The sequence below is a fragment of the Gavialis gangeticus genome, unplaced genomic scaffold, assembly GCF_001723915.1.
Source record: "Gavialis gangeticus isolate Ggan-Ray unplaced genomic scaffold, GavGan_comp1, whole genome shotgun sequence".
In the NCBI taxonomy this organism is placed as follows: domain Eukaryota; kingdom Metazoa; phylum Chordata; order Crocodylia; family Gavialidae; genus Gavialis; species Gavialis gangeticus.
The window spans coordinates 2,888,949-2,910,964 of record NW_017729019.1 but is presented as its reverse complement, the minus strand read 5'-3'; the positions used below and the strand labels follow the sequence as shown (position 1 = coordinate 2,910,964).

Sequence of the window (22,016 nt, the reverse complement as noted above, 5' to 3'; positions counted from 1 at the left end):
TTACCTTGGCCTTTCATCTGCCAGTCAATGATTGGCAAGTATTGCCTCATTTGGACACTTCAGAATCCATTAGGGCCTGTCTGGAGTCTCTCCCCAAGTGAGGGATCCAGCTCTGCTCTGAGCCCTGAGCTTGGTTCTCACAGTGCTGGGCACTGCATTCACTCCCATGTCTTTCCATGAGGAGAGTCTTTCTGGTAGCAGTCATATCAGTAGGGAGGGTGGGTGAGACTCCACCTTCATGGCAAGTCTCCCTAAACCATTTTGTTTCCAAATAAGAGGACCTTCAAGACACACCCAGAATTCCTGCCCAAGGTCCCCAGGGTCTGTCATTTGGGATAGCAAATTAACTTGCCAGCATTCTTCCTGAAGCCCCATTACTCACAAGCAGAAGGATCCCTGCAGTCACTGGATGATGGGAGTTTTCACTTCCTACCTCCAAAGGACCACCTGTGCAAAGAGTTTCTGTCACTCTTAGTATGTGTTACCGAGAGATCCAAGGCACAGCAGTATCAACCAGAGGTTGTCAACTTGGATCTTGGGCTGTATAAAACTATACTAAGAGAGCACCAAAGTGAACCTGCCATATCAAGGTCCATAAGGCTGTGCCGGAGCTCAGGCTACTTCCATAGCATCCCTGGGCGGTGTTTCCATAGGTGGTACCTTCAGGGCAGCCACTGGAGTTCTGTTCATACCTTCACAGAGCCATTGCAGAAGCTTGTAGGGAAGATGCTGCACTTTGGAGACCAGTTGTTCCTCGCTCTTTTCCTAGAGAGACCTAAAGAAACACTTCCAGGCACGTGAGCACTGCTCTGGAGTCACCAGCCAGTGAAAATGTGCATGTGGACAGTTCGTTGAAGGAGCAAATGAAGTTGCTTGTCAGTAACTCAGGTTCTTTGAGACGCATTGTCTACATACACATTTGATTCCCACCCTCCTTCCCCTCTTCCTCATCATCAACTTTATAAAGGACTCCGTAGCTGAGGGGATGCTGAAGAACAAGATGCACAAGCTTCATTTTGCCCCCTTGGCACGGTAGGCACAAGGAGATGTAGGGTTCAACCATGGTCTCCTGTTCCTGCCAAAGGAAACATCTTGGTCAGAGCCCAGGGATATGAGACACACCCACACGTGAATGTGCATGTCAGTAGCACAGCTCAAAGAACGGGTAGCAGTACAGCTTGGAGAACAGTTACTGGGAAGAAACTTCATTTTCACTAGATTTCACAGGCAATATTGTGAGATCCTCTCATGCTGAGAGCAATGTGGGAAACCTTGCTTAGAGCAAGGCAGCTCCCACCCTGACTGCACTACAGCCATGCTGCCCCTCTCTGCACCTATGCCCCTGCTCTGTAGAGAAAAGTGTTGATCTCAAGCAGTGCTGTGTGCTTCTGCCTCCCATTGAAAGTGCTCTCAAAGGTCTGGGACCATTTTTAGGTGATGTCAAAAACTCTCAAAAGCCTCAAAGCCCAGATTCCCTGGAGGCAGCACACTCAGGCTTGAAGGGAAGATAAAACCCACATGCCCGGGTGTAGCAGCGTGGGGTCCTAGGGGTGGCCGTGATTCTCCCTGGTGCCCCTACCGTGCCAAGTCAGTGTTAAAGCACCCTCACATCTCACCCGCCGCATCTTTGATGTCAACAATGTATAAGGGAAGCTGCCTTTTGGTCCCCTCTGACACGGTGCTCTGATGGATCTCGGTCTCTGTTCTGTTTTGAGTAACTCGGTGCACCCCAGCCTTACGGGCTATGCATGGCTCCAGCCGCCCCTGTACTACACCCCAAGCCTCGCAGATGTACTGGATGCTGTTTGGTCGATTTCACTGTCCGCGACCCACGGGCGCTCTCTGGCTTGTCCCGCAGCCTGCGCCCCACTGGCGCTCTGGGGCTTCTTGCCTTGGGGCTCAGGTGGCCGTAGCCGTGCCTGACCCCCAGATCCTCTCCTTGGGTCTTAAACCTCCTGTGGGGCTCAAGCGCCTCGGCCTTACCTGGCCCCCCACAATCCTCTGCTCCTTCTCAGGGCTGGGGTCAGTGCACTCCTGAATGTTGCGCCCTCTCTGGCACCGGGGTCCCCACGCTACCGTGGAGCCCCTATGAGGCCTCCTCCAACCCCTACTAGCCTCACCCGGTCCTCCGGTGTAACAACAACAACGAACAATAACACAAGCCCCTGCGCTATAACACAAAGCTAAACTTCACAGCTAAACATTCTCCAAACCACACCTCATCTCTCACCCACGTAACTAGCGGCTTGTACAGCCAGGCCTTTTTCTCTTTCCCACATTCAGGGCCGAGCTCTTTTCCTTAGTCAAGCAGTACTCCTTCTTCCTGGCTGCCAGTTGAGAGAGAGCACTCGCAGCCTCCAGTCCGTGTCTTATAGTGGTCAGCCCGGCTTTTCCAGTAGTGGGCACCTTAGTGCCCTGCTACACCAGGTCAGCAAGGGGCCTGGCACCAGCAGGGAGGGCATGTGTCCTTTCTCACTGAGGGAGCATGTTGCGTGTTCGGTCCTTCCAGGGCTTTCCCTGTTCCTGCAAGATGAACCAGGAGCAGGTATATTTTAATATTAAACACTACTAAAGTTGAAGCCTCCAAGATGCCCCACAGCCCCATGACTGCAAGTGTCCAGCCTTCCTTTCCCTCACGAGAGGAGTGGTACATCGTGGGGGATGGAGTCTTCCTGGGGAATCCTGCTCACAGAGAGCAGAAGCCTGAAGTGCTTGAGCTGCGGCTCCCAGGCCCCACAGCCTCTTTGCACAATCTGATGTTTCAACTTTTCATATTGCACTGAAAAGGCAGCATTGGTGGGGGGGCAAATCCCCTTCCCCTTCCCCCTCCCCACTTTTCAAATCAGCTCTGCCTTCCAGACCTAGACATCCTTGTGGGCTTGATGACGAGTGGGATTAGTACCCAGCCTCATGGGCCTGCCTCTGTCCTCTTTGTGGCCATTTGGTCATGAGTCCAAAAGGAACAAATTCAAGTCTAAAGCTCCTTATTTATTTATTCAGCAAATGCAAATCCGCGAAGCCAAGCAATAGCCTCCTTATTAGCTGAGTTCAAAGTTATTAATCCACTTCTTAGTTTGTAATGATGTGCAGTATTGTTTGTATCTCTCCACAAATGCACCAAAGCTCAAGGCAAGGCCTGATTGATCAGAGGCAGCTGGATGTTGCCAGCTGTGGGAAAGCAGAAGGAAACACATTATTGTGATGTAACATCAGGCAATGCCCTCAGTGACTTACTAGGTAGGTTTGATATCCCATGCTCGTTGGTAGTCCTGTGCCCTGTGGCATCAAAACTACTGGGCAGGAGCACTGTGAACAGGGCAGGAGTGGCCCAACAAGTGAGGCAGGTGAGATCCCCTACTCTCAGTGTCATCTCTGCCCATTGTAGCACCTGCCGTCCCTCAGCCCCGTGCCTGTTGGCCAGTGTCTGTGTCCTGCCCCATCCATCCCCCTTATGTGTGCGTGCGTGCATGCATGTTGCATGCTCAGTCCAGGACATGGTTTAACCTAATGCCAGGGCCTGGGTCACTGATTTCCTGTGAGGTAGTGGCTTCAGCACACAGCAATACACAGGGGCTGTTCTTTAGCACCACATGGGCCTCCAGCCACCACAAACTAGCACAGGATTTAGCCTCATGGTACTTTCCTTGGGCCAGCCCCCCACCAGCTGCACCTGGCCTGGAAGAATGGCTTAGGCAGTGCCCTAGCGAGGCTTTCTTCCTGCCCTGCAAATGGATTATCTGCCATGGTCTGGCTAGCGTGGACTTGACAGAACAAGACAGCCCACCTCATCCTTATTAAAATGAAATGTGCCTCTGACAAACTGTGTGATGGCATGATCCAGCTGCACCACCCTCTAGGCTACAGAGCCCCTGACCTAGACCAGCTGGCCACAGCCATTTCAAACTGAGCTAGCATGCTTCCTAGCACTATCTCCCCTGATAGGAGATCCAGAAGAGCAGGCATGACACTGTGCCCACCTCCCAGGCAGGGAGCTGAAGCTGCTGCCACACAGGAGAGAGATCTCACCAGAACCGAGAAAGGGCTTTGCCTTTTCCTCCTCTCTGACAGCAAGGCAAGGGCCCTGGAGGCAGGGTCAAATTGCTGTGCGCCCTTACATCCCAGTCCCCTCTTCTCAAATGAGGGCACATTACATCAGGCCATGTTCAGCCCATGGGGTGACCTGGCAGATGCCACAGAATCGCAGCAGAGCTGGCTGTACCCCAGGGCCTGGACCTCAATCACCAGGGCTGTCTGAGCAGCCCTGCTTCCTTGCACAGGACCCTGGGTGGCTGAGTAGTTGTGTGTGGACATCCAGGAGACTCCAGTCATGGTGCCAGTGAGCTGAGATGCCATGAACTCCTGTTCATATTCTTCTGCTGGGAGCAAAACTGGTGCCAAGTGCAAGGGTGCCAGACCCCTGGGGGTAACACCACGATGATTTGGGCACTGAGGAATGCTAGGCTGGCATGGGCGCACCTGGAATGCACCCACGGTTGTCTGCACTGCTGAACCCCTGTACACATAGGTGTGCCCCTGGATTCCTTAACAGGGAAGCGTAGGAGTAGCCAGGACAGGAGCTGTCTCACCCCACTTGAGCTGCAGACCTGAGACATGATGTGTGGCTGGACCCTGGGGCAAGTGAAAGGGGGATTGCCTGGTGCCTGAGCTGGGGTGATTTGGGTTTAACTCTTCCTGGCATCTCCCTTGTCTCCTGCAGCTAAGGAGCTCATTCAACAAGGCCTTCAGCATCAAGAAGGGCCCAAAGTCTGCCTCGTCCTACTCTGACATTGAGGAGATAGCCACCCCCGACTCCTCAGCCCCATCCTCCCCAAAGCTGCAGCATGGCTCCACAGAGACAGCTTCACCCTCTATCAAGTCCTCCACTTCGTCATCTGTGGGCATCGACACTGCCGAGTAAGCACAGCCTTCGCCCCTGGGGTTGGGTTTTCAGGTGCATATAGTTTGTGCATGACAACTGTGGCCCTTTAACCCACCTAGAGACCTGGCTTCAAGACTTGCCAGGTACATCTGACTTACCCCAGGTCTGTGCCAAGCCCTGTCCTCTCACCAAAAGACCCCTGGCTCCTTCGCTTTGCCTGAATCTGTGTGTCAGGATGCAGGCTGGCTGCAAGGAGAGCACAGAACACTGCTCAGATCTTCTGCAGCTGCTGGGTGGAAATTGGGGTTGCCCTTCTTCAGAGCCAGCCCAGGGAACAGACAGTGCAGAGCCAGAGGTACCAGGCAGCTGCCCCCAGGATCCTTCCCTCATCAGGAAGTGGGGAGCTCTGAGGTGTCACGTTGGCACTGTGGATGGTAGGGCTAGCTGTGTAAAGGATGTGGGACTTCAGAGCCCCCACTGTGGTCCCTCCGGGTTGTCCCCTGTCTTGTTTTGACCAGGCTCCTCTGGGCATCTCCCCAATACAGGCTCTTCCAGCCTCACGGGGAGGGGGAGCCAGAGAAGAAGGAGGTGTCGGAGCTGCGCTCTGAGCTGTGGGAGAAGGAGATGAAGCTGACTGACATTCGGCTGGAGGCTCTGAACTCTGCGCACCAGCTAGAGCAGCTCCGTGAGACCATGCACAACATGCAGGTGAGGCCTGGGCCCGCAGAAGCGCTGGCACCACCAAGGAGAGCCCCCAGGGCCCCATACCACATAGGCCCAGCTCACTGATTCATGGCCATCCCTGGAGACTGTCTGCCTCCCCTGCCATTTCCAGCCCCCTCCCTGGTTAGACATATCCACAGGCAGGTTACATGGGTGCACAGGACTGGGCGTGAAGGGGCAGAAGAAGCTGTGGGTGCAGTTTGAGGGTAGGGCCTGGCCCATATGCCCCAATGATCATTGTGGCTGGGCTCTGCCAGCAGCACAGCAGAGCATGCAGCTGTGGCTTTACATCACAAAGTGATAGGCAGGAAGCTGGACCCCTGCAAGCTCAGCCAGGAGCTGCTGTCCCTGTGTTCAGGAAGCCAGAAGGGTGCTGGGGCACTGTGGGTGTGAGAGGCTTCAGGGCGGCAGGTTCTGCTGCCTGGCCCCAGCCCCTGGCTCACAGAAAAGACCCCTTTGGGCAGCCCACCTCTGGCCTCTCAGCCCAGCTCTCTCCACAGCTGGAGGTGGATCTCCTGAAGGCTGAAAACGACCGGCTCAAGGTGGCTCCAGGGCCCTCATCGGTGCCAGGCTCCATCCCAGGACATGTCACAAGTATGTCGGCCTCCTCATCCCCGCAGCGCTCCTTGGGCCTCACCCTCGGTCACTCCTTCAGCCCCAGCTTGACAGATACAGGTACCAGGAGAGAGCAGAGCTAGTGCTTCGGGAAGTGCCCTGTTGATGGGGTAGAAGCTCTTTCCAGGATAGAGCCTGGCTCCAAGTGCTCTACCCCCCTGCCCATTGTGGCAAAGAGCTGGCACTGATTTCTTGTGCCTTCAAGGCTGCCAGGGGGTGGGAGGAGGAGGAATCAGCCAAACAGGATTTGTGGTCAAGAAAAGGGCCTGTGGGATAGAACATCTTGACTTCAGGTAGCCCCAGGGAAGCTGGGACCTCCTGCTTTGGGCTCAGCTCCAAGGATCTACCCTAACAGGCTGCTGGCAGCCAGGAAGCAGGGCTGAGGGGCAGCAGGGGTCAGAACATGTCAGAGATGGCCACAGCAGGCTCTGGATCAAGGCCAGCTGCATGGCCAGGTTCAGTCTTGGGGCAGGGGCCAGGGCCGGGGCCGGGGCTGGGGCTGGGGCAGGGTAGGGCTGAGTGGCGTGCCTCTGCATAACTGCTGCTCCCTTCCAGACCTATCACCGATGGACGCTGTCAGCGCCTGCACCCAGAAGGATGAGATGACACTGCGCATTGTGGTGCGGATGCCACCCCAGCACATCATCAAGGGGGTAAGAGGCAGCAAGAGTAAGTGCCAGGCCTGGTCATGGGGCAGAGGGCAGCCCTGTGGCTGCTGTGGAGGCTGGGCATGGGGGTTTCCAGACCACACTCACTCCTTGTCTTTTGGCTTCCAGGACCTGAAACAGCAGGAATTCTTCCTGGGCTGCAGCAAGGTGAGCGGGAAGGTCGACTGGAAGGTGCTGGATGAGGCCGTCTGCCAAGTCTTTAAGGTACGCAGGGTAATTCACGGAACCTGGGTCAGTTGTGCCCGGGGGCTTTGCAGTCCCTGGTAAACATAGGACAAGCTGTGGCCTGTGGCTTCTACCTCAGCAGTGCCACACAGCAGCTCCCTGTACACCCCCTCGTACTTCACCTAGCCTCATCTCTGCAGGGTGAGTTGGAACCGAACCCTGCCGAATCCAAGCTCTGCCAGACCACACTCCTGGTCTTGCTGCAGATTTCTCTCCACAGGCTTGGAGTGGGGAGTGGGGAGGATCGGAGTCAGACCTCACTGAGTGACTGCGGGAGGGAGGGAAGGGTGGTCAGACAGACAGAAAAAGAGAGAAGTTGAGGCTTAGTGGGTGGAGGAAGGGCCAGTGCCCAGGCCATGGTTCTGGGATGGGTGGGTGCAGAAAAGAAAGAGGTGGTGCCCAGTTGGGGGCCAGAGGGTAAGTGCTCACCTGGGTGAGAGAGTTTGTCTATGTGGGGATTCCTGTGTGCTGAGACTAGAAGGGTGGTTCTGCCTGTCCAGTTAAGGTGCCTGTGTCACCCAGGCCAGAAAACAACATCCAGTCTGGTGCCCATTCTCAACAGATGGTAGCAGATGTTCTCCCAGAGTCTGCCTGAGCCCAGGCACATTTACCTGCATAAGCCATGGACTCTGGTGCCCAAGCAGCTCATCATAGGTTTCCTTCCCTGACAGTGGAAGATGGGAATAGTGCAAGTCCCTGGCAGGGCAGCCATGTGCCTTGCCCCCCACCACTGCCCCCAGGAGCAGGAGCTAAGGACATGCAGGTGTCCCAGGCCAGCCTAGGGCCCACAGGAGACTCCCACTTGTCACAGTTGGGTCTCCCCATGCTGCTGGACAGCACTTGCCCTTGGGGACTGACCTAGAGCCTGGCTGCCATCAGTCCAAGGGGCCAGGCTGGGCTAAGTGGTAAGGACCCCAAGGAAGCTGAGTAGTGACTCCTTCACCTCCACACAGGAGTACATCACCAAGATGGACCCTGCCTCCACCCTGGGGCTCAGCACTGAGTCTGTGCACAGCTACAGCATCAGCCATGTGAAGCGGGTCCTGGACATGGAGCCCCCAGAGCTGCCTCCCTGTCGACGTGGTGTGACCAGCATTGCTGTGACGCTCAAAGGCCAGTACAGTACTCCTGGGGCACCTGGCCAGGATTTGGTCTGTGCTGGCCTCTTCTCTCCCAGCAGAGTCCAGGGATAATGCCCCTGCATCATGGCCATGCTACACCCAAGGAATCTAAGCCTTGGACCCACTGCCAGTCATTGCCTGTGCCTCACAAGAGTTCCCAGTCTAGGGAAGAGCAGAAGTACTGGAGGGTAGTTCTGGGCCTGGGGCTCACTGGGTTGCTGGGCTGGGTAAGGGAGACCCACCTTCTTTTCTACATGCAACCTGCCTTCCCCCAGGACCAGCCCCTGATACAGGAATGAGGTGATGCCAGGCTGGCCAGGTGCAAAAGCTGTCCTTGGGAGGTTGGGTTTCAGCGTGTGGGAGAGGTGCTTCAGGATCACCCTCCCTGTTCTGAGGGCGGGCAGCTGCAGCCCTGCAGGGAAAGGTTTTGGTTCATGGGGGGCTGGAAGGGGACCAGGACAAGAGAGGACCTGGGGTGGGGCCTCAGTGCTGGAGAGTGGGGAGGGCCCTGGCTAGGCTGCAGGGGGAAGCACAGGGAGGGCTGAGGCCCTGGGCACTGACATTGCCTGCTGGCCCCGACAGGCCTGAAGGAGAAGTGTGTGGACAGCCTGGTGTTCGAGACACTCATCCCCAAGCCCATGATGCAGCACTACATCAGCCTCCTGCTCAAGCATCGGCGCCTCATTCTCTCGGGGCCCAGTGGCACGGGCAAGACCTACCTGACCAACCGGCTGGCCGAGTACCTAGTGGAGCGCTCGGCTCGGGAGGTCACCGAGGGCATCGTCAGCACCTTCAACATGCACCAGCAGTCCTGCAAGGTGGGGGCCTGCTGGAGTCCTCATCCTATGCACCCACCCCACTAGCCCAGCCCTACACTGCTGTTCTAGCTCTGGGGTCTGAGCCCCACCACCCCCTGCTGTTGCCTCTCATTCCAACCCGCAGTTCCCTGCTCTCCCAACCCTGTGGTACCCTCATAAGCACAACTCTGCTGGGCCCCACAGTGCTAACCTGCAGTCCTGTGCCAACCCAGGCCTGGCCTCTCCATACATGGAGCTCTATCCTGAAACTCCTGTCCCCCTGCTGTGATGGGCACTCACTCTCCACTTACCCACACTGTTTCATTTCAGGACCTACAGCTGTATCTCTCCAACCTGGCCAATCAGATCGACCGAGAGACAGGGATTGGGGATGTGCCACTGGTCATCCTCCTCGATGACCTCAGCGAGGCTGGATCCATCAGTGAACTAGTGAATGGGGCACTTACCTGCAAGTACCACAAATGGTGAGAGACCCCCGCCCCTGCATCATGGCCATGCTACACCCAAGGAATCTAAGCCTTGGACCCATTGCCAGTCATTGCCTGTGCCTCACAAGAGTTCCCAGTGGCCTATGCTCAGCACCAGGATCCCCTCCAGCAGGTGCAGGTGTTGGGTGCTTCTCTTTGGGGGTGGACACACCCTGACCATCCCTGGTATGCTGTAACAAGAGCCCAGCCCCAGTTACTTCAGGGCTCAGCTGCAAAACTCTCTTTGGGCCCCTGTATCATTTCTTCAAAGGTCAAGATGTACAAGGGCTCTGGGAGAAGGGACTGCACCCTCTGGGCTGCTCGGGGGCAAAAGTGCCATGTGGTAACAGAGGAGGTATGCTACCTGCACTCACCAGCATGGCTGCAGGATTACATCAGCCCCAGATGGGAATGGACTGAACCTGCAATTCTCACAGGGCCCTCCCATCCCATGTTCTCCCTTCTGATACAGAGAGGCCAGGAAGGCAGTGGGATACCTGGGGCTGCTGGCAGGAGAGCAGGGAGCAAGTGGAGGGGCCAGGCTGGGGCCTAAGCATGAGCACTGTGGGATCCCAGTGTGTTTGGCAGCACCACTGCCCACTGGGGGCATGCATGTTCCATGGCTGCAGCTCCCCCTGAACACTTCTCTGGGTCTTGGACCACCCCTGCCACCAAGTGCTACACCCGTGTTGTGCAGGCTGCCCCAGGCTGTGGGGGCTTCCTCGGCTGCCCGAGCAGCAGGGGTGGGCTTGCTCCTGGCACTGGACTCCCAGAGCTAGCAGCTCAGCTGGCCCATTGGGCAGGCCCTTCTCTGAGCCTGCCCTTCTCACAGGGCCAGCAATGAGGCTTGGTGAGGTTGGAGTCATCCCCTAGAAAAGGGGCTGTGGTGCCCCTGGAGTCTTCATGGGAGGAAACCCCAGGTCAAACCCTGACAGTCCAGTCCACAGCCAGGGAAAAGGACACAAACATGGGACCATGGAGATGAGCCCAGTTCCCAGCATTCCCCTCCCAAGTTTCATGGGGGCCTGCTCCACTTGCCCACACTTGTCTGGACTGGGAGTTGCCTGCTGGATCCCTCCACTCCACACTTGCTGAGAGGCAGCAGGCCATTTTTCTCTTGCCTGGAGAGACTGCCCCTTCTCATGGCAACCCCCTGATGACATTAACCCACAAGGCAGGGGCCAGCCATGCCCCCACTTCCTCCCTCTGCCCTGGACCTGGGATCTCAATTTGGAAGCATCCCTGTGGCCCCATGAGCGAGGCTGGGAAGCACTGCCAGCTGCCGAGAGCACTGAGTCTCAATGGCAACCTCTGTGTCTCTCTCCTAGCCCTTACATCATTGGGACAACCAACCAGCCTGTCAAGATGACCCCAAACCATGGCCTCCACCTCAGCTTCAGGTACAAATAATGTGGGCCTCAAGGCTGTCCTGCTGTGGTCCATCTTGACTAGCTCCCCCAGCAGAGCATCACAGACTGTGGGTCACCCCATCAGCACTGCCCAGGCATGGCAGTGGGAGTTTTCCCTCGCTGTTGCGAGGAATTGAGCTCCCTTTCATACTCTTGGCCAGCAGTGAGGAAGGTGTGTTGTAGGGTGTGAGGAAGGAGCGGAATTGGGAAGAGGATCTAGACCTGCTCCTGCTGATCCAGAAGGAAAAACCCTGTTGACCCCTGAGGGGAACAGCAAGCGCTAGAGGAGTGGGAATGTGGAGGACATCTCAGGTCAGAAGCCTATAGGGTCTGAACCGGGGGTGTCATTAATGAAGGAACCCAGTGGGTGATGCCCTGGGGGATAGGGTGCAGCAGATGCTGAGATTGATGCTAGAGGAATGCAGAGGGTGCTGAGGCTCCTGCCATGGGGAGCTGTGGTGGTGCCAGGGCAGCTGGAGGTAGTGCCTAGGCTGAGTGCCCAACAGGTGATACACAGAGGAGCCGGCAGCATGAGCAGGGTGCTGGGGAAGAGGGTTGTGACTCCTGCCTGGAGGTACAGCCCTGAGCTCTGCCCTCCCCCAGGATGCTGACTTTCTCAAACAACGTGGAACCAGCCAATGGCTTTTTGGTGCGTTACTTGCGTCGGAAGCTGCTCGAGTCAGACACAGACATCAACGCCAACAAGGAGGAGCTGCTGCGTGTGCTGGACTGGGTGCCCAAGCTCTGGTATCACCTGCATACGTTCCTGGAGAAGCACAGCACCTCGGACTTCCTCATTGGTATGGTGCGGCAAGGCACGCAGCTCCCCGGGGGGCTCATCCAGGGTCTGTCCCTGCAGGCAGCTGCCCTGGTTCTGGTCCCTGCCTCCCCGTCCAAAAGGGGAGAAGCCAGAACCAAATGCTTTGTCCTGTCTGGGGGCTGATAAACTCCTTGGCAGCCCCCTCAGTATGGAGGGCAAAGCAGCCCCTTGCACTTCTTGGATTCAGCCTAAAGTCCTGCAGCTCAGAGTCAGCAGAGCCTCTGGGAGCCCCAGCCCACAAAGAATTCCCCTGGGTTGGATGAGGGCATCGCTGTCCTGCTGGTGGGGATGCTGCCAGCTCTGCTGCAGTGGGATCTTTTAACTCTTTCCCTGGAGGAGCAATTCCACTACCTCTCCAAGCACCAGCTCTGCTGGGTCAGAACCCGTAGCTGGTTACGAAGTTGTATGTAGCATTCTCCATGGAAACTGGCTGAAAACCGCTGTTACCATCAATCATAGGCTGAAGTATTTCTGATTGGTAGGTAGAGGGTTTGTTGTAGCCATAAGCCTTGAGAAGCCTTTAGCACAGCCAGGAGCAGCCAGCTCACTCTGAATGCTGGGCCATGGAGACAGCCTCAGCATCTGGGCAGGTTTGCACAGATGCCATGTGCCAAGTATTGCACAGCTCCATGTGGAAGTTGTGCTGCCACGTGCTGTGTCCCATTCCCCAGCAGCTGCTTCCCCACCACAGTGCCACACCTGACACGGCTGCATTTCCCGGGAGTTCCCCCTAGGGTTAGCAAAGCCATGGAGCCCTGTCTGCTCTGGTTCCCTGCTGAGTCTGGGGCCGCTGCAGAGCACAGCTCACCCTACCCCCTACTCAGCACACCCAGAAATGAGCAGCACAGCCTTTAGAGGCACACTGGGTGTGCAGCTCAGGCTCTGTGGCTCAGACATGGCTCTTGGGAGACACCCAGAGCTGCCCCAGCTAGCTGCATTGGGAAGAGGGTCTGATTTCCAGGCTGCATGCCAAGTAAGCAGGAGCAAAGGGGTGCAATGTGCTTCTCAGCAGCACTCCCAAGCTGGGGAGCCTGTGTTGACATGGACTGGGAGTGGAAGACCCTGCCCATGGAAGAATGATTTCGGGGAGCTTCCTGCATGCAGTGCTGGCAACCTCCTCCTCATTCCCTCCCTAACAACTCCTGTGACCCACACTGCTGTGTGAAGCAGTGGCCTCTATAGGGATAGACTGGCCAGGGTGCTCAGCCTTCCTGCTCAGAGGCCAGCAAGAATCAGGAAAAAACAGCCCTGCAGCTGTGCTGGCCCTGACTGCAGTTGGGGCCAAGACTACAAGTGGGGCCAGTCAGTGCCTCTGAGGGAAACAGATTTGCCAAGCTGGTATTCCTGCTGAGGCGAGTCAAGGCTGTGGTGGGACCCATTATCCCTCAGCTACTGAGCTGGCTCCTCTGAGAAAACTGAAGGCAGCTGGAATGTAGCAGTGGGGTGGGGCGGTGCCTGCCACCCCGGTGACCTGCATGGACCTAGCGGATCTGTACCTCTGCTCTGCTCACAGGCTTGTCCTTGTCCATCCCCTTCTGCAGGCCCCTGCTTCTTCCTGTCCTGCCCCATTGGGATTGAAGATTTCCGGACCTGGTTTATCGACCTATGGAATAACTCTATCATCCCCTACCTGCAGGAGGGGGCAAAAGACGGGCTCAAGGTACCCCCACCCCAACATTAGCCAGAACCTCCTCTTGCCCAGCATGGGCTAAACAGAGCAACATGTTGCAGCCCAGTTCATACTTTGTCTGGTGGGGGGATAGCTGATCAGAGCAGTTCCTATGGCTGCAACGCCAACACTGCCTCCTAGACAAGGGCATCCAGACAGCATGATCAGCAGCAAAGCAGTTTGGGGAGGGAGGCAGTGGAAGCCGGTAGCAAAACTGGGGTGAATGAGGAGCCCAGGGCTGAGAGAGCATGGTGCTATGTGCTGGAATTGAGGAGCATGGGCAGAGGCATAGGGGCAGGCAGGAGCAGGGCTGGGATAGTGGGGAGCCATGAGCTGGGCTTGAGGGACACCAGCAGAGCTGGGTGTTAGATGGTATCCCCTTCTTTCCTGCTCTAGCCCAGGTATTGGTCCCACAGATCCAGAGTACCATGAATATTGAACCCAGAGCACCACCAGCAGGGGAGAACCTGCTCTTCACCCTATCTATGTCTCCTTTAGGTCCATGGCCAAAAGGCAGCCTGGGAGGACCCTGTGGAGTGGGTCCGGGACACCCTGCCCTGGCCATCAGCGCAGCAGGACCAGTCGAAGCTGTACCACCTGCCCCCTCCCACCATCGGGCCCCACAGCACAGTCTCCCCCCCAGAGGAGCGGTCCGTCAAAGACACCACGCCCAGCTCCTTGGACTCTGACCCCTTGGTATGGTCCACTCCCAGGGGGAAGCATGAGTGTTCGGGGGGCCAGGACTCATGAGACTGTGGGGGGAAGGGAGCCAGAGACGGGGGGTGGGTTGCTGTGAAACTGGAGAGAAGGTCTAGGCAAAATTTTCAACCCTAACATTTTCTCAGTAAAAAACACTGGTTTGACAACACAGAAACATGCCCTGGATGTGCTGTTTTTTCTAAATTTTTGGTTGGAAAATATTCGGCAAAGAATTATAGCAAATGTGAGGCAGACAGCTCTGGTATTCTCCATGCTCAGTGCTTTGATGACTTCACATATCAACATGTCCTTAAATTTCATGTTTACGAACGAAAAGAAAAATTAAACTCAGAATCAAAATCTTCTATTTCAACTGTCTACGAACAAAACATTTCTGTCAACTGGAGAATTATTTTTTGTTTTGGCTTTGGAGCTGTAGAAGCCATTTCTGGGTTTCTTTTAAACATTTTTTTATATTTCAAACTTCCTGATGAACCCAGAAACCCCTGCTTTGCCCAGGCCTCACTTCATGTGTGCAGTGTAGGCCAGGGCACTCACGGGAGTTATGGAGAGAGGTCTGGGCTGCCAGAGGTACTGGCAGGGTGGTGGGGAACGTAGTCTGTCCTTCCCAGGTGTCTGCACACGGTGGCACAGATGCCCTCCAAGGAGTGACCCAGTGGGCTGAAGCCCTTGGAACCACATTGATGATGGAGGGGCTGTTTGATTGCACCCCATCATGTGCTGGTCAGCTGACAGTTCAGCTCTGGTAAGATGGCCAGGGGTCAGCACCACTTTATCTTCTTCTTTTCATACTCTGTGAAAATTGTACCATCCAAGTGCTGAATCCCTTTGCCCATCTTCCCTGGGCCTGGAAGCAGATTGGAAACCCTACAAGCCAGTGAGCAAGCAGAGTCTAGCGCTAACCCAGTGGCTGGCTGGACTGGCCCTGTTTGCACAGATCTCTTGCACATCGTCTGTGCGCCTTGCTCACGGTCTCCCTAGTTCTGGTGAAGGGAAACCAACCAGAAAGGCCCCACCAAGGAAGAAAGGTAGAGCGCTCTTGTACAGTGATGGATAGATCTGGCAAAGAGCAGGGACTTAAAGTGACCACAAGGGGCAGGAGGCTGGGCTGTTGTACTGAGCAGCAGATGAGCCCATGACCTGCCTTCCGTGGCACCCTTAGCTTTGAGGGCAGCCAGCTGGTGAAGGCCAGTCCCAGGATCCTGCTGCCGCCAGAAAGGTCAGAGAGCCACTGTGGGCCTCAGATGATCCTCGTGAAAGAGCCCTCCTCAGAGGTCTTTTTCCCAAGGTGGCAGAGGCATAAATGAGAAAAGTCTGAATCTCTGGGATGGACAGGGCCAGCCTGGAATGGCTCTGAGCTGACAGGGTATTTTCTTTCTGTGATACTTCATTATAAAGAATTGCCAACCTGGCATGGCTGGAGGTCTCCCGGGAGGACCTAGGGCCACAGACTCAGAGACTAATCCAGGCAGCTTCTCCCCAGTTGTTTAGTTTCCTCAGTACTCATTTGAGGCAACGAATTTTAAACACCTGGGACAGAAGTCCCTCCCTCTGCGCTCATGCAGCAACACTGGCTCAACGCTGGTGATGTCAGGATGCCACAGTCTCTCTTGGCTCCTGGCAGTGAGGCTGGACAAGAGCTGGGTTTCAAAGGCACAGAGCAAACACTTTGGAGAAGTTGGTGCCTTTGGGTTTGCAGGCACATGACCTGTTGCTTCCTGTCAGCAATGCTGCTGGAGTCTGCTAGGCCCAGGAATTCCCAACATAGCTACTCATCTCGGGGGTCTCAAGATTTGGGGCCTGGCTTGGAGCAGCTTTGTGCTGCTTCTTCATGGGGCTGGGGAGGATCCTGAAGCTGGGGATGCCTGCATGTCAGGGGAGCAGGACCGTGGCAGGGCTGGGGCTGGGGGGCAGGATGGGTCTAGCTTGGGGCTCTTGGTCAGGAGTGAAGGGCACTGGGCATCTCCTGCCATCAGAGCCCCTCACCAATCTGTGCCCTCTCCCCTGCACAGATGGCCATGCTGCTGAAGCTCCAGGAAGCAGCCAACTACATCGAGTCTCCAGACCGAGAGACCATGGTGGATCCCAACCTGCAGTCGACTCTGTGAGGCCCCTGGGCCGTGCCGGACTGGGAAGGGGAGGGCGTTGCTGTTGGCAGCCACTGCTCCCACGGGGTTGTTTTTCTTTTCCTTTGGTATCCCTGGAACGTGCAACCCGGGGCTGGACAGCAGAGGGGAAGCAGCACTCGGGGACTTCCCCTTAGGCACTGGGGCAGCTGGGCTCACCCCGGGAGAGCGCAAGGCTCCTGCCTCCCATCCTGACTCTGGTGGTAGGCAAATCCTGGTTTCTTTTCTTGGTTTTTCTGTCTCTATTGCAAACTCCTGGTCTTTGGGGGTGGGGAGGGAAGGATGCAGTCAGACCAGACCCCCCCAGCGCCAGGCAACCTCTTCTGCAAGAAGGACCCTGCATGGTGGGACCCCCGCCTGGGGTGGCCCAGGGGCGGGGAGGAGCATGTGGTTGCAGAACAAGAGATCTGTTTTTTTATAATAAAACAAACAGAAACAGGGTTGGGGGGAGCAAATCGAAGAACAAAGTCCTGGTGAACGTGTCCGAGTCGCCTGGCAGAGAGACCCAACAGGCAAAGGTGCTGCCACCAGCTCCCAACATGTCTCCCACCAGCCACCCGGCCCGGTGCAGCACATGTGAAGGCCTGCAAGGAAGAGGACTCTCTGCTCCGTCTCTGTGCGTCCCATATTTAATCTGCATGGCCGCCATTTCAACCAGGACATCCCAATAAACCCTGCTTTGGTTCTTTAATCCCCCCTACCCCCTGCCTTTTATTTTGGCCGAGTTGAGGTCTCCCTTTGTCCCTCTTTGGTTCTGGTTTTTTTCTCCCCGCCTCTGCCCCGTGCCCCTGAGGCTGTGGCCTGAGGCATTAGCCTTTCATCACGTCTGTTGCTTTGATTTTGTTCCTTTTAAACCATTTGTTTCCATAGCTGTTGGCTCCTCCATCGCAGTCACCTCTGTAACAAAACTGGTGCTCACTGGACAATCTCCAGTCACTGAACCCACCTCATGGGTTCTTACAGCTTGCATGAGACCTACCTTGGCTTTGATGGGCAGCACAGCAAACACAGGGAAGCACAACAGGCCAGGCAGGTGCCTCTCCCCCTCCCAGGCTTCACTCCTTTAAAGCACAAGGTTCCTGTGGACAGGGGCTGGATGAGGGGGACCAGGAGACACCATCACCATTTCTCTGTTGTTGGTCACCAGTGCATCAGCATTCCTGGTATCTCAAAGACCAAGTGAGAGGCCAAGGATGTTGATGACCACCTGCTAACCTAGTATGTCTGATGGCTTCTGTTCTCCATGCCCATCCTAGGCTGGCTGAGGTAGGGAGAGTAGCAAAGATCGTGGTGCCCAACACCCAGACCAGCCTGTGCTGCACTGCCCCCACACACACCCCCTGCCCCATGCACTGGGGGGCTGGGGCCTGGGGGCAGTGGGTTGGGAGTGAGGGGCACTGGGTCGGGACTGGCCACCAATGTTTACAAATGGGTCCTGGTAGAAAAAAGGTTGAGAACCACTGATCTAGACAAGGGATCACTAGCTAATGGGCCCACAAGTAGAGCGGCATCTGCTGCTGCCCCAGCTCTGTTCCCCAGCTCAGGACTTACCTGAGAAAGCCACAAACAGACCTTGCGTTCTCCAGCCCAGAAACTGATAGGGAGTGGGAACCCTACCAAAGAAGCTGTCCTGCTTTGCCCTGTGGATGGAGTCTGTGCTGCTCTCCCTGCAAGCTGCCAGACTGAGGAAAGACCTTGAAATGAAATTATGCATCTTTACAAACAAGAGCTTGTTGTGAAAAGAGGGGAGCAATCATGGTGCTGCAAAGTTGCCTTAATACCTCCGCCGCATGGAGCAAGTGTGAGGGTGCAGCACTGTTCACAGGGCCAGCCCAGCAACCTGGTGCATATTGTCCGTGGCCATACCACGTGGAATAGTGGTGGTGTGCACTAGGCCCAATCCCAAGCCCGTTAGCAGTGAACAAGAGTTGACATGAGCATGCCCCAGGGAGCAAGGGGTGCATTTTTATCTCTTCTGTGTTGGGCCTATCCTGTGCCTGCTGTCACTCACTCACGTCCCATTGAACACGGAGCTCAGCCAGCGGCTGGTGCTTCTCTCCTGGAAGCTGAACAGGGTCTGTGCCCCATGCTCATCCCCACTGGAGTGCTGGGTTGGGTCCAGGTTGGACTTGGTCACCTGGGAACTCCTTTTGCCCAAAGAGTGGTGTAGGGTAGACCAAGTCTTGCCATCTTCCCTAAGCACATAGCTGCTGAATGCCTCTCGGGGCTGCATGGTTGGTTCCTGGTCACAGGAGCACGTTCCTTGCCTCTTCCCAGCCACCCTGGCCATGTTCTGCTTGGTTCTGATGTTGCTGCTGTCTGTGATCTGGCTCTCATGACCCTTCATTACCAAATTGGCTGTCTGGTTACAGGGCCTGTAGGAGCCCAGAGCCTAGATCACACTTCATGGGGAGAGAGCTGGAAACAGGACGTTCCCTTGAGGGATCACAGACACCCACAGCATCATGGAGGTGGAACTCGTTCCCCTTGTGCCATCCACAGCCAAACCTGCAAGGTTTAGCCTGTCTTAATACCTGCAGCTCCATGGGGCCTGCAGCTCTATGTCTCTCAGCTCACAAACCTTACTGCCACACTGAAGGAGGAGGCGAGGGGCATCTGGTAGGGAAGCATGGACAGGTGCAAGGAACAGCAGTAGGTCTGACCATAGCTTTCCATCTTGAAGCCTGTTAAGTAGAAATTACACTAATGCTGAAACCAATTCCACTTTGGCAATAGAGCAGAGTGGTTCAGGGGTCGGGCTTAGGAGAATAGGCACTGTCTGCTGTTACAGGGACTCCCGAGGCACCTGTCCATGCACAGCACCCTGGGGTCCATGTCCTCCGACATCACAGCAGGGAGCTCCTGGCTGACAATGGCCAGCTCTGCACTGGGGAGTGAAGGAGAAATCTGCTGGGAGACACTCATTGCACAAGCTAGTACACTGCACTGGGGAGTTGGGCTGGAACCTGGCTCTCCCCAGAGCAAGAGGCAGCTGCGAGGCCAACGTGTCCCCAAGATCCCTGGCTCCTTCACTGCTCCAGTGCTCAGGAAGGAGGTGTTTCCATCTTTCTTATTGGCTGTTGCTTGGAGATAATGCCACAAAGCCCATCCTGCCTTTCTCTACCGAGTGCTATCTCAGCATGCAGGGCATGGCATTCTTGCTTCTCTCTCACTCGGAGGCTGCCAGTTCTGACCTGGGCCTGGGCACAGAAGTCTCTGTCCCTGCTGCTATCAGAGCCCTTACAGCTAATACCAGAGGCCTTTTGCTGTAAGGAGAATCTGGCCCGGTGCAATATCCCACCCACAGCTGCCGTGCTGGGGTGGGTTTCCCGCTCCAGTGTGTTCATGATACCTCTCAATGGCAGGCACACAGCTCAGTCCTGTCCCTGTCAAAACATCCCCATTGGTGACACGTGCAACTCTGCGGTGCTCATTTCTCTGTGTGCGTGTGCGCGTGTGTAACCATAAATACCTACGTCTCAGCGATGTAGCCAACACTGGACTCTGCCTATGCCACTGGGCAGGGAGGTGGGTGTGACTGGGGAAGAAGGGTCATTGGCTGGTTTAATGCAGGTGAACCCAGGTGATTGCCTCTGGGTTTAGCTCTAACTATTCTTGGATACCGTTTGCCTCAGATCCATTGAGATGATGGGCTCAGTTCTCAGGGGAAAGCCATTGGCACAACACTGTATTGGCCTTACTCTGGCCAGTCATGCCAACTGAGGACCTGACAGCAGGAATAAAGCATTGACAGTGGAGAGATTATGCCAGAGGCTCTTAATGACATGTCTAGAGCCAGTTTGGACAGAGATGGGGAACATCCATATGGTCCCATCAAGTCTCCCCCTGCAGTCCTGTTCTGTGGGCAATGTATTATGGGTCTCAACTGTCTCTAACGAAGACTCTGCCCACTCTTCCCTAGACCACACACTAGCAGAGCTCACTGTTGAAAGATCTCCTTTGCCAAGCCTCCAGTGGCGCAGTCCAAACTCCCTGGCATTTATGCCAGCCCAGTATTTGCAAGTAGAATGGCCTCCATCTTTCTAAGCAAAGGTATTACTATTTAGTTCTCATAATTCTCCCTTAGAATGTGAATCCCCCTTGCCCCATTCTCATGGGAGCTGCTCTCCTCTCAGTCCTCTTTGTGATACTATTATTTTGGCAGTGCCTGCAGCCTCTGCTTGGATTCGGGCTCCTGGAAGCTGGGTGCTAGACAAAGGCGGATAGAGATGCAAGCTCTGCGTAGAATAATTTACAACCTAAGAAAAACGACATTTTTCTGGAAAAGTTGGGGCAGCCCAGCTGCAAGGTCAAGCCCCTTTTCCCAGTACTTACACTCAGTGAGTGTGTCTGCACAAGATGTTTACTGCAGAGCTGACTAATTAACTCCATAGTAAAATGTCAGCATCTATATCTGCTGTGCTATTAGGCTGAAATAAACTAATTAACTCTGCCATAGGATAGTATGTACATGTAGATGCAGGCGGCTCCCACACGGAAGCACCTCATGCCCCAGCTAGCCCCTCTGCAGCATGCTGAGCTGGGCAGAAGCAGCTCTGAGATGGCAAACTGACTCCCCAGGACCCTCTGCCAAGTGGGACTGCTCTGCCCCAGCTTAACTGTGCTGTGGTCCCAGGCGCATGTGCAAACAGATTAGGGAAGGCAGATGCTATTTTAGGGGTCTGGGCTTTAAAGGTGTTGAGGAGCTGTCACTTTTCAACCTGAAAGTTTAGGCCTTAATTTCTAGCTTGCTTTCACCATGTTCTCACCCTCCACGTTAGTGTTGCAGATTTGAAAAATGGACACATCCTACTGGAACCTCAATATCACTGTATCATGCACTGCAAATATTTCAGTCTATGCAAGTGTCAGGGCTGTTCTCATCCCTCAGATATGATCATATTGTCGTAAATGGTGAACGTTACAACCATTACACTCATCAGTACCCCTGACACCATTACTGCATTGGTCAAACTCCACCTTGGTGTCATTGTTGTCTGCTGTGACACATTCACCTGTAGAAGCACAGTTGTGTGTGGAACAGGCCTGAGCCCACACAGTTTAAGGCACCCAAAGGTGGAAAGCTGCTCAGATGCTGAAATTTTCTTTCCAATTCACACAGCTCTTTGTGCATTACTGCGCAATGTAGCCACATTGACTGTTGTCTGCCATATAGTGTGCAAGCGTCAAATCTGCTGTACAGACATGATAAATAGCATGTGTCTGGCAGCACTGTCATCACCAGATGTCATTACTAATGCAGCAGTCAGTCCTTGGGACATGTATACAGTACTAGGTTGCGTGTGTCCCACTGTGCAGCTATAAAACAGGCTGTCCCTGACACCAAGCACAAATGTCAAAGCCTCCAGCGTCCCAGAGCAGAACACAGGAATACCGTTGAGACAAGGCTGGCCCAGCTCTATAACTAGTGGGGATGAGGAGTGTGGAGCAGGAGGCCTGCAGTGGAGGACTTGGGGACACTGGCAGAGCTGTGTGTGAGGAGCCCTGGGCTGGGATCGCAGGCTGTGGGTTGGGGCTGAAGGCAGCACTGTGGCCAGGGGAAAGCCCAGGACTGGAATTGAAGCAGGCTGTGGGTTGGGATTAAGAGCATGAGCAAAGCTGGGGGCAGAAATAAAGACGTGAGGCTTTCCAGGAATGGGGAACATGGCAGCCTGGAGCTGGGAGCACTGATGGAGCTGGGGGAGGAAGCCAGGTCAGGAGCACAGCACATTACACTCACGTAACATTGACCTGTA

The 22,016-nt window shown here is 55.3% G+C and overlaps 1 protein-coding gene across 5 annotated transcripts in view; it reads left to right on the top strand.

Moving 5' to 3' along the window:
- NAV1 (neuron navigator 1) overlaps positions 1-16,951 on the top strand; it is a 229,355-nt gene extending 212,404 nt beyond the window's left edge. For 4 of the 5 annotated variants that reach the window (XM_019513822.1, XM_019513821.1, XM_019513824.1 and 1 more), the window contains 13 exons: positions 4,718-4,914; positions 5,425-5,587; positions 6,103-6,277; positions 6,773-6,870; positions 6,994-7,089; positions 8,064-8,223; positions 8,814-9,049; positions 9,359-9,513; positions 10,845-10,916; positions 11,529-11,725; positions 13,287-13,405; positions 13,913-14,110; positions 16,147-16,951. In XM_019513822.1, coding sequence (XP_019369367.1) covers positions 4,718-4,914; positions 5,425-5,587; positions 6,103-6,277; positions 6,773-6,870; positions 6,994-7,089; positions 8,064-8,223; positions 8,814-9,049; positions 9,359-9,513; positions 10,845-10,916; positions 11,529-11,725; positions 13,287-13,405; positions 13,913-14,110; positions 16,147-16,242 — 1,962 coding nt within the window. In that variant the 3' untranslated portion in view covers positions 16,243-16,951. The remainder of the gene's footprint in view (positions 1-4,717; positions 4,915-5,424; positions 5,588-6,102; positions 6,278-6,772; positions 6,871-6,993; positions 7,090-8,063; positions 8,224-8,813; positions 9,050-9,358; positions 9,514-10,844; positions 10,917-11,528; positions 11,726-13,286; positions 13,406-13,912; positions 14,111-16,146) is intronic. The other variant, XM_019513823.1, reaches the window with a different exon arrangement.
- Positions 16,952-22,016: the final 5,065 nt, after the last annotated feature.